Source organism: Telopea speciosissima, chromosome 1, assembly GCF_018873765.1.
Source record: "Telopea speciosissima isolate NSW1024214 ecotype Mountain lineage chromosome 1, Tspe_v1, whole genome shotgun sequence".
Classification (NCBI taxonomy): domain Eukaryota; kingdom Viridiplantae; phylum Streptophyta; class Magnoliopsida; order Proteales; family Proteaceae; genus Telopea; species Telopea speciosissima.
Genome location: NC_057916.1, coordinates 381,593 through 393,355, shown reverse-complemented (window position 1 = coordinate 393,355; position 11,763 = coordinate 381,593). Strand labels below are relative to the sequence as shown.

The following is an 11,763-nucleotide window of genomic DNA, read 5'->3' as shown; positions in this document are numbered from 1 at the left end:
GGTAAGCAGGTAATCATCAGTGTAAACCTACTCTTTCTTTTTGACTACTCCCTGGGGTAATGTGAATGGGTAACTTGTCTGGAATGCATTTCCTCTCTTTTCGGTATTTCAAAAGACCACAACCTCCATTTGCAGAAGTGTATTTTATGAGGAACTCTGCCCTGCTGTATTCAATATTGAAGAGAATGTTGCAAAATAATTAATTTATGGGGAGTGATAACGTACACGAATTTTAGTGAACACTGAGTAAGGTGGACCATACTTAACAGTTGGGGAGAAAAGCATAATTTTGGCTTTGTTCCAACTTGGCGCTTGAAATTGGTGACATCCTGACAAAGTAGTAAATGAACTCATGGTAATATTATTGTAAACTCACCTGTGACTTTTGGGGTGCAACCGGGCCGAGCTGGGCTGCATATTTGAAAACCCCAGTTCAATCGTAGGTTCCTTTTACTCAACCCCAGGCCCAGCCCAACGTAGCCTGATGATTGACCTTGTGTGTTATAGTTATGTATAATGATACAATGGGATTTTTTTTTATTGACACCCCCAAGGTGTTGATAGATTTGTAATCTTACTTTTTTGCCCCTTGTTTTGATTACCAATAGTTATTTAATACAAAACTCAATTTAAAAGTAAAAAAAGGTTTTTCAAAAAGTTGAAAGTTATTCAAGGTAACATTTAATACTCTTCCTATGTGAAATGACAGATTTATACTTATTAAAAAAAATTGCATAAAGTACTTTTGGGAATAAGAATTTTATTTTTTTAATTTCTAATGTAGAGGTGTCATTCAGCCACTCTCATACTATAAATATTGAGATCTGGGCCTGGTTGGGATTAGACCATGGCCTTAGTCCAGGCCTGGCCCGATCCTGGGCGTAAAAATCTCAATCCTGGTACAGCCTGTGGGCTGAAAAATCTGATGTAGCTTGGGTGGGCTCGGGCTTGCCGAGCTAAACTTGCACTCTAGGTCCAACTTGGCGCTTAAAATTATTTCCTTTGCTAGCAAAATACATAAAAACATAAAATCACCTCTTGTGACTAGATCTATAACATTATTAAATCGTTTATTCCTTAGATTTAATATATATTTTCTTTCATAAAAAAAAAATAACATTATTAATTCGTTTACCAAAAAACATTATTAAATCAAACTTGTGAAAAATAAAAGATCCTTGGATTCTCCAATTTCGAGTGGCTTAAAAATTGAGCTACGTGGCAGGGCTGGTACCGTCCTTTTTTTTAATCTCTCGATTCCTTCTTTGCTCGTTTACCAAAAAAAAAAAAGATTTCTTCTTTGCTCGTCTTTCACTTTATTAGTAGGCAAGTTGCCAGTCTCTGGTAGGGAAGGGTTTATGCAGACTGTCACATTCAGTTTCCCACCATTTCACACGTTAATGACGTATGGTGTGGGGAAGGAAAAGATCCTTTGTAGGCAAAGTTAGAACGGTTAGGCTGAGATAAGGAAGGAGATAAAGATCAAGTTTGAATTTGAAAGTGTTTCATCATATCATTTTATGTGATAAGGTGGTGTATATATATAGTTTATCTCCAACGGTTTGGTAATACAAGTACACGTATCTGAGTTTGAATTACACTTAACAAACTCCTACTTTGTAGTAGTAGGATAACCCTTGGACGATGGAACCTCTCCAACGTCATCTGACTTATTCAAAATATTTGAATTTTGAATTTTGAATCTTTAATCTTTGGATTGCCGTTTAACAGGCAAGTTAACAAAACTGTCTCTTTTAAGGGAAGGGTTTATTTAAGGTATTCCATGAGTCGTAGACGTATCCAGTCGATCTCCCACCATTTTTTTAAGTTTTTTTTTTTTTTTGGGTAAGAGATCTCCCATCATTTAACGTAAATGACGTGCAAAGAAGGAAGATGTTGACTGGTAAGCATTTACTTTACCATACTTACTTAGAGCGACCTGCGTGATTAGAAAACTATTCAATAGCAATGAACCTTCTTGGCACTCTCTGTCTGTCACAAACTGTCACCTTCAAACCAGCGTCTTAAGACACGGACGGAATCAGGAATCAGGAATCAGGAATATAGTGTGTTATGTTTACATTCCATAACATTATCAGGCCACCCCTGCTTTTGTGTCAGTGTAGCATTTTCTTGACAAGGACCCTGAAATGTGTAGCGAAGTGAGATTTTCACTTCCCCTTTTCCGGTGACCTAGAGATGGGGGAAGTTGGTAGAATACATACTTACGTGCATTCTAGTAGTATATGTGGGAAAGACAGAGACTTGAAAAAGCAATCTCATCGCTTTGGTGAATCACTTGAGCTCTGAGGTGATTTAAGCTAGCTGTGGGGCAGAAAGCCTTACTAAGAGGGTCCCTATCATGTGTCGTGCATTGTCATATGCTGAGCCGGGTTTAATAGCTTCAACGGTCAGTTCATCATTGACCCTTCCAATTTGAAGTTTCAAAACTAGCTACGTAACGGCCCCAACTTTACGTTTAACTGATATTGACTATAACTACCATTGATCGTCCATCAATAGACTAATTAAGAACCGATTGTAACTAGAACCGCCACAACAATAAAATAAAGGCAGTTAGGTATAAGGTAATTTTTTTTTTGGGGGGGAAAATTTCACGGACACCCCCTGAAAGTATCCAATATCTAAAAAACTTACCATACTTGGTCAAAAATGCACAGACTACCCTTATTTTATGAAGATATATGAACTTAGTCCACTCCGTTAGGCTTGTGCAGTTAAGTTGCTGTTATTTATTTTATAATGACCAACTTACCCTTAAAAATGATGAACTTACCATAATACCCTTAAGGGTTATCTCTTCATCATCTTCGATCTGACGATGGAAGAAGCAAGAACAGGGGGCTTCTTCTTCTTTCTCAGACACCGTGAAACCCTAGAAAGGAACTTCCATGAAAGAAGCGAGTTCAACAGAGCCTGTAGGGCAAAATCTAATTAAACTCATCAGTAATGTATGCTTCTTCGTCTTTGTCTTCTCTGTTCTTTTATTTACTGCAATTGCCATCACATACCAACCTTAGGATCCCTGGTTTGAATCCTCCAAAGCCCTCACTAACGTTTTCACCCAAGTAGAGAACGCCATTTTTAAAATCGATTCTTCGATAATCCAGACTGGCGAGGATCTATCCACACTCTCCCTTGCCGTTTCTCCTGCTGCTGCTGCCAAGGTTCCCATCACCACAAACACCATCGAGAAGTTTGAGGAGAAGATTGTTAATTCCAGCTTGACTTTGGACTGTGACTATACCTTGAAGCAAGTTAATTGTTCGGATCCGCGTGTTCTCATTGCGATAGAGAAGTTCAATATCAAGGTATTTAAATCCATCGTCTTCTTAGGGTATCAGACCCCTGTGAATGGATCAAAGCCGAACGAGTGTGATATGGCATGGAAATTTCAAAACAAGAAGGAGAAGTCTTGGAGAAAGTATAGAGACTTCAGGAGGTTTAGGCTTGGCATTGGAGAGAACTGCACCTATGAGGTAGCTAAAGCTAGCGATTGGCATTCAGTGACTAATGCCAGGCGGACGAGGGGTAAGATCGAGTTCTTCTCCGAGGAAGGGCAAAGCTCCAAGAGCTTCATCACCTGTACGTGATGAGGAGATTAATGATACGATACCCACTATTCAGTCAAATACAGCTTTCAGAAAGGGGAGGCTCAATATCTGAACAGAACATTCGTGATGGATTTGAGCATTTGCTTGGCTACGACTTATAATCCAAGTAACAAGGACGAAGAGGGTAAGGGTTTCCGCTACTATTTTGATTTCGAGCCAAGGAAGTAGCATCAGTTGTAGAGGAAGGAGAATTTCTAGGTGGGGGGACGGTGGTGTTGCAGGAAAAAGAAAGAAGAAGAAGAAGATGAAGAAGGGGTACCTGTGTTACAAATGTCAAAACGTTAGGTACCTTGGGTGTTATTTTTTTTATTTATTTAAATAACTAAGAGGGTAAAATCGACTTTCTACTTTGGGTGATACTAAGAGGGTAAAATCGACATTTTATCTTGGGGGTCACCCTACTTAACGTCAGGGGGAAGTTTGCTATTTTGACCAAGTTTGATAAATTTATGAGATATTTGATACTTTTAGGGGGTGTCCGTGAAATTTTCCCTTTTTATTTTTTATTTTTTTATGAAAGGTATTAGGTAAGTTAAAAGCCCTAATTAAATGGTCATTTGGATTTAACCGTTGAAAAGTAATTTGGTGATTTGGGATGTTGACTCGAATATGGAAATTATTTATTTATTTGAATAATTTTGAATATTGAATTTGTGATTTCGATATCTATTTGAATGAATAGGAATGGAGATTTTGTCTAGAGTATTTGGTTGGTTTGTATTCTCGAGCGAGCGAGCGACCCACCGATCTTCTAGTTTCTACAGTAGGTCAATCAATCTGAAATCTGATCTCTGAACTGATCCGAACCTATTGATAGATAGATAGATTTTCACTCTCTTTCTTTCTTTCTTTTAGATGCTTGCCTAAATTAAATATGGGTTATGTTGATCAGAAACCCAGAAAAGGTGATTTGTTGCAGCTGCAGCAGCAGATCTTCATCATCGTGACACTACTCTTCTTGACCATCTTACCAAACAGAGCTCAAGAAGTAGATGACGACCCGTCGTACTATTACAATTCCTGTGCGCCGTCATCCTGCAACGGACTCACCCTCACCGACCCACTTGCTGTGGGGGCACTCTGTCACCCTTCAGACTTGGAAATAAGTTGTCAGACCAACAACAAACTGATAAAGAAGAAGAAGAAGCAGCAGCAGAAGCAGATTCTGGTCGTTACCGATGTTAACACAAGAAAATCCTTCCGAGTGCTCCCCACCAAGAACTTCACGGCCGACCTCGCCGACCCAACGGTGCCCACCGTGTCCATCATCTGGGCCATTAACCCTTTGTTTAGCTGCGGCCCAATATCGGAGCCCAGCTACAGGGACCCTTCCCCACATAAGGACCTCAGCTTCCCATCCGATTTCGTTGTGGGGACTCACCTCAACTGTACCATTCCATTGATCCAAGGAGGAGGAGGAGGAGGCCTCCAGAGGGTCGCCTGTCTGGGCTGTCCCGGTCAGGACTCCACCAACTTCTGCTATTATGAGCAGGGGTTCGTCTCGCATTCCAACTGCGAGACCTTCCACATGTACACGCCCAGTAATTTCAACGTGAGTGCAGAGAAGGATCTGAGGGCTTACCTGCAGCGCGGCCATGAGTTCATGTATACCAAGCCCCTGCAGTGCCGTGGATGTCAACTCACCGGTGGGAGATGCGGCTTCAGCCCTTCATCCTCTTTCTCGGCTGCTTCCTTCGTTTGCTTCTGTCCCTCCACCGTGCATCGTCTCAACTGTTCTGATGGTATGTATGTATATATGTATGTATGTATGTTTGTTTATATGAACAATTATTAGACTTAAAATACAGAAATGGGATTCTGGGCCCATTAAAAGCACACGTAGAGCGGTAGAGGGATCAGTTGAAAGGAAAGGTAAAATTGAAAGACAGTCTTGTGTGTGACTGACTGACTACAGCAGGAACCAACGCGACCAATTAATAGTATGGGTTTTTTTCCGCATTATGCCTTAATTACCCAGAAACACAAAAAAATTAAGAGTAGTGTTGTCGTATTACTTGCACAAGAAATTGAAAAAGAATGTACTACGAAATAAAATTTTGTGGTTTAAACTCACAGTTTCTTGCCACCTGAAGCTTATGCTTCTTTGTAAGTTATAATGGATGTTTCCGTAATTTGATTTCAGGTATGATTGTGGACATAACAACATGGGCCGGTAGAGGAAGATCTGGACCACCCAAAGCTCTAATTATTGCAGGTGAGCGAGCTAGGTTTCAATATATTTTGCTTATTGCTTATTGCTTATTTATTCCCCTGCTGCACATGCAGTGATTTCAGGTTCAGCTTCATTGGTGTTTGTAGCAGTAGTTGTCACGCTGTTGATCTTCCAAATAAGGAAGCACAGGATGGAATCGAAAAAGGAGGAGGAGGTGATATTGTGGAACATGTACCACCATCCTTCAAGGTATTCTTACTCTCAGATCAAAAAGTTCACCAACAACTTCTCCACCAAACTAGGTGAGGGTGCATTTGGAAAAGTTTACAAAGGGGTTATTCATCAAAACGGGGTTGATGTGAGTGTAGCAGTAAAGGTTTTGAAATCCAGCAAAGAAAGCGAAAAACAATTCATGAATGAAGTTGCCACTACTGGAGCTGTGCATCACCAAAATTTAGTGAGTTTGCTTGGGTATTGTGTTCAAGGGAAAACCCGTGCATTGGTTTATGAGTTCATGGAAAAGGGATCTTTAGACAAATATATCTACAACACCAATTTTGAGAATAAGTCGTCATTATTAATAAGCTATTATAAACAAATATATGCTATAGCCTTGGAAACAGCTAAGGGGATTCTATACTTACACCAAGGGTGTAGGCCTACTATATTGCACTTTGATATTAAACCTCACAATGTTTTGCTAGATTCCAACTTCAGGGCTAAAGTTGCAGATTTCGGGCTGGCTAGAATGATGGGTAAAGATGATAGCCATGTTTCCTTAACAAGGGCTCGAGGCACTCCAGGGTATGTGGCACCAGAAGTGTGGTTGAACAAGAAGACTACATATTATAATTATGGTCCCGTCACTGACAAATCGGATGTGTACAGCTATGGGATGATGCTCCTAGAGATGGTGGGGAGGAGGAAAAATTGTGATCCAGAGGGAAACGAATCCAGCAGCCAATTCTACTTTCCTATGTGGGCATACAACAAGATCAAGATTGGTGAATTGCCTTTATTACCACCAATTATGATCAGCAGCAGATTAATGGGGGATGATGAAGTAAATATTGTTGCTGCTGCCATTGATGATGAGGTTGATCAAAGAGATGGTAGTAGTAGTAGTAGTAGTAGTAGTAGTACTACTGGCCATGGAGAGAAAGATGTAGCCTCGGCCTCAATATTAATAGAGAGGATGTGCTTGGTGGGTCTATGGTGCATCCAGCACATCCCTTCCAACAGGCCATCCATGGACAGAGTGATCCAAATGTTGGAAGGAAATGTACAACTTGGAATCCCTCCTCATCCATTTCCCCATCTCACACCACAAAATGAAAATGTGGGCATTAATTATTACACCTATAACTCAAATCACCTTGGTACCAACCCCAATCCATCTCACTTCAGTGTTGGCAGTGTTAGTTGGTCACTAGAACCACGCTAGTGAATATGGATTGGGCCCCTTTTAATTCAATGCTTTACCCCTTTTCTTCCTTTGTATTGGCATCGGATTCGGTTTCACTTCACCCACCACATGTCTGATTGGGTTATTAATTACATAACCCACAGATCGAGCATATTAATGTACAGTAGTCTTCTTCTTCTTTTTTTCCTTTTTTTTTTGGGGGGGAGTAAATACAGAGCATATTGTAGTCAATATACAATAATTTGCATGATATGATGTGTATTAGTTGTTCTTAAGTTTTCACCTAAAATAGTATTCGACTAGGGATAGGAATGGACATCTTAGTCATATGGTCATCACACACACACTGTGTATTTTGGAATATCGATCCTAAGACACAAGTGTGGGGATCACATGTACGATGTGTGCATATATAGTGCATGATCACACGAGACGGGTCCCTTGACCTGAGAGGTCCACCTTATCATTGTGATTATGTATCATTGATTTTGGTGCACCAATGATTGATGTCTTCTTTACTATATATTGATGTACAGTATTTATGGTATTTGATCGTGAACAAAAGAGACATTCAACAGAGAATCCACTATTCTATTGGGGAATATCAAAGAGAGAATATTTGGGTATGATTGGACAGAAATCCATATCCGATAATGGTTTTGTTAAAAAGTTAATTTTTTATTATTATTTTTTTTTTAAAACTAATATTATTTTATTAAATGTTTTGATAATATTTTGGTTCAATCATTGATACTGATTCTTTGTGTGAGCATGTATGATGGACTGGGTTTGGTAGAATCGAAATTACATGCCCTATATATAGTCTAATTTATGATCTTGTTTAATAGAAAAGCAAATATGGAATTAAGGGAAAAGGCTAAGCACGTTATCAGGGTACCCGACATGTGTCACCCTCTCTCCTCCCCGTTTGAAAACCCATTTGCCCTCTTGTGTCCAGTCCTATGATTGATGTATACTGCTATGCTTATCGAAAGTTGACAACATACCCAACCCTCTCCCTGCAATTAATTAAATTAACTTGCAAGAATATCAATTACTTTGGGAAGTAATCTATATAAATCATTATAATAACCATAAATTAGGTTAATGTATATTATAAAATATTTATATTAGATATATATATATATATATATAGGCACCAATGAGATTCTACATCTTCCCTCTTTTGTATAGCAAACAAGGATATTCGTTCTTGAAAAGGGTAACTATGAAGCCGAGGCCCTGGAGACAGAGCTTGACTGAAAATGACAAAAAAGCGAAAGATTTACTATTTATCACTTTTAGAGGGCAATTTAGTCATTTTAAGTTCACACATTAGCATATGAAATTAATTAATAAGGGAAAAATTAACTAATAATTCTTACATTTGTCGGCAGGTGAAGGGCCTGATTTGGATTTTTGGGAGAGTTGATCTGACGGTTGTGATGTTGCAAAATGTCCCAAAGTATCTATCAAATTAAGAAAGTTTGGCAAAGGGTCAATGTCATCAACGACTACAAATAAAAGGTGATGATGAGTCATGGGAATAAGAAAGACATGGGAAGCATAAAAGAAGAAGTAGAGAGAGCGAGATTAGGATAATAATTAAAAAAGAATGTATGGATGAGTAATGAATGTTCATGCATGCATTGCATGGTATTAACAATTATTTGAACCCGGCCGGATGCACGTCTTCCACCGCTGCAAACCCACAATGATTGAATAGACCCAGTCATCTTTGCAGGGCTTCTTCAATCACCAATGATTGTAAGACACGTAGCATGTCTAATATAATATTAGTTTGTCCCATATTCTCCACTTGTCCATAATTTAATCAGATTTGGGTAGGTTTAGGGTTAGCTGGTCCATCCAGGTGGCGGAGTGTGAAAACTAAAAAGCATAAAACAGCTGGGAAACAGCTTGTCATTTAGGAAATTTACTGAATAATGAATAAGGTCTCCTAAGGATTGAGAATCTTCTTTTTATTTTTTTTGGTGGAAAAACATTTTATTGATGGTCAACATGTAAAACTCATGGAAAGAGATGAACACATCTCTAGAATTCATGAAATGAAATTGGACCAAACCATCGTATCTATCACCGGTAGAGCCTTTCAAGCCAGGGAGACAGTCACGCTGTTAATCTCCCTTGAAAAAAAATTACACTTACAAGCAACAAAGTATGAAGATAAAACTGAAAATCTTCAATTTGCAGTATGGTTGATGCTGCCCCGATCATCAATTCGTAGGTAGATTTGCGGTTACCAGCATGATAAGGCAGCAGTTAAGAACCCATATGTGGATAGGCATTATGGTAAACACGTGGTGCAATATTAAGATCATCTTGACAGTTAAAAAAACTGTCATCTTCTCTGTCGTCGACTGCCAGAGTTAAACGTTGATCATCTGAATGGACCGAACAAGACCATAATAACAATGAATTTTTCAATTGTCTCTGTGTCGAACTAATTCCACACGAAGAGGAATAAAATCCTAATATAGGTCTTGTAGAGCACTCTCCCAGTTTCGAACACACGATCCGATCGATGAGAAGTGCTGGCATCATAAAATTGCACACAATGATGAAGCAAAGAGTCTGGGGAAAGAAGCCGTGGATAAGGTTTGAAGTGGCCATGGCTTGGCCATGAAGATGAAGCCATAATCATGCAATCTTATTCAAGCAAACATAATCAATGATTGTAAAAATGATAGAAAATGATTAATTTCAAACTTGCAGAGAACACGAACAATGTCGAACAGAGAATGCGAACAACAAAAGTATAGATAAGGGTTACAAATGTTAGATTGCCAAGAAAAGAAAGGAGGCCTGGAATAGGAAGAAAGGAGAGAGACCTCCCAACTCCCAAACCGGCACTCCGTCCCTATTCACGCTAGTGATGGAAGAAGACGGTGTGTGTTTTTTTAATGAAAAGGAGAAGAAAACGGTTTTTTAATTCTCAAAACATGAACTTTTACAATGGCGAAGCCCTCCCAAAGAGGGCAATCCAAAATTATAAAAGAGGACGAGAGAGAGAGAGAGAACAGATTAGCATGATTTGTCCATTCCCTGCGGTTATGCATCATTGGTTTTGGGTGCACAAGTGTTTTTTATTTTTTAATAAATAAATATCGGGTTTTTCTGACGGTTTCAGTCGAGTTTTAAAGTACACGTACGCTCTATAATGCACCCAATATTCCTTGTACCCCCTAAGCTGCTCAATATTCTACGTACCACCCTTTAATATTCCACGTACCACTCTTGGTTTACATCCCAAATGTCAGTTAGGTCCAATCCGTTAAATACCACCGTTAGATGTCAAAATTTTGACCATTTTACCCTTTTTTCTATTTTCTTAAATCTGAAAAGACTTAATTACCCTCACTTATTTGTTGCCCTAAACTAATTGAAAATGACCATTTTACCTTTTGTTTAATTTTTATAAATGAAAAGACCTAATTGCCCTCATTTATATATTATCCTAACCTAATTTGAAAAGATTATTTTACCCCTAAATATTTGTTCCTAAAAATCCCAAAATGCCCTCATCTTCCCCAAATCATCGTCTTCTTTTACATACCCACCACCACCACCACCACCACCGCCCACCATTAACACCATCACCAACCCAACCCCTTCATCCTTCTCATTCTTCAGGGGAAGGAGATTTTGACATTGGCGCTACTTATTAGCTCCAGTTCTCCCTGTGGCAACCAATGTATCATCAACGTTAAGTAATTCAATTACACAACTTACGTAGATATCTCTCAAACCCCAAAAATAAATAGAGAGATACCAGAAGGAAAAGAAAAAGATTCTCCACTCAATTTCCGAATTCCAAGTAGAACAATTAGAGAACGGAAAAACCCAAAAAGCTTCTACACCCACCTTAATTCCAGTTCTAGCCGCTTCAAAATTTTGAGAATAGAAAAAAAGGGAAAGAAAACAAAAAATGACAGAAACAACAAATTCACCGTCATATGTAGAGATGACACAGAAAAGAGAGATAGGGAAAATTAATACCCGGCCACTCTATAATGCAAAATGTCGAAGAACTCCCCCCTTGGAATTAACCACAGCTCCTGCTCTTCTTTCTTCTCCTCCCCCTCTTCTGCCAGAGAAGCATAACACCTCAGTTCTTCCTCTGCATCCAATCTCTTAAGAAATCTATCAGGAGGGGGACGAACACAAAGGGAAAGCTCACTCACAACAGTAAGTACCCCCTTGGGAACTCTAACAACAGCAACAACAAAAAACCATCAATGCCGAAAACCCAGATCTTCAAGCGTTAAAAAAATACAAGCTCTACAATAACTACCTCAATTCCTCCATTAACAATGAAATTAACTTTGTCTCGTCTAGCAAAAATGGCAGGAAAAAAAAACATTAGAATTGAAAAATAAAACCCGAACAGTACGGAGATCGGATCAAAAGAATATTGGAGAACTAGGGCAACAACCGTCATTTTCTCCACTATTAATGTATAAACAAAAAAGTGATAAAACAGCTAACGAATAAAAGGGAGCAATAAT

The 11,763-nt window shown here is 38.9% G+C and overlaps 1 protein-coding gene and 1 pseudogene across 1 annotated transcript; both read left to right on the top strand.

Moving 5' to 3' along the window:
* Positions 1-2,912: 2,912 nt before the first annotated feature.
* On the top strand, positions 2,913-3,883 carry LOC122672465 (annotated as a pseudogene).
* Positions 3,884-5,998: 2,115 nt separating this feature from the next.
* On the top strand, positions 5,999-7,252 carry LOC122672422 (rust resistance kinase Lr10-like). The gene has a single exon (XM_043869903.1). The coding sequence runs from the start codon at positions 5,999-6,001 to the stop codon at positions 7,250-7,252; it is 1,254 nt and encodes a 417-aa protein (XP_043725838.1).
* The last annotated feature ends 4,511 nt before the right edge of the window (positions 7,253-11,763 follow it).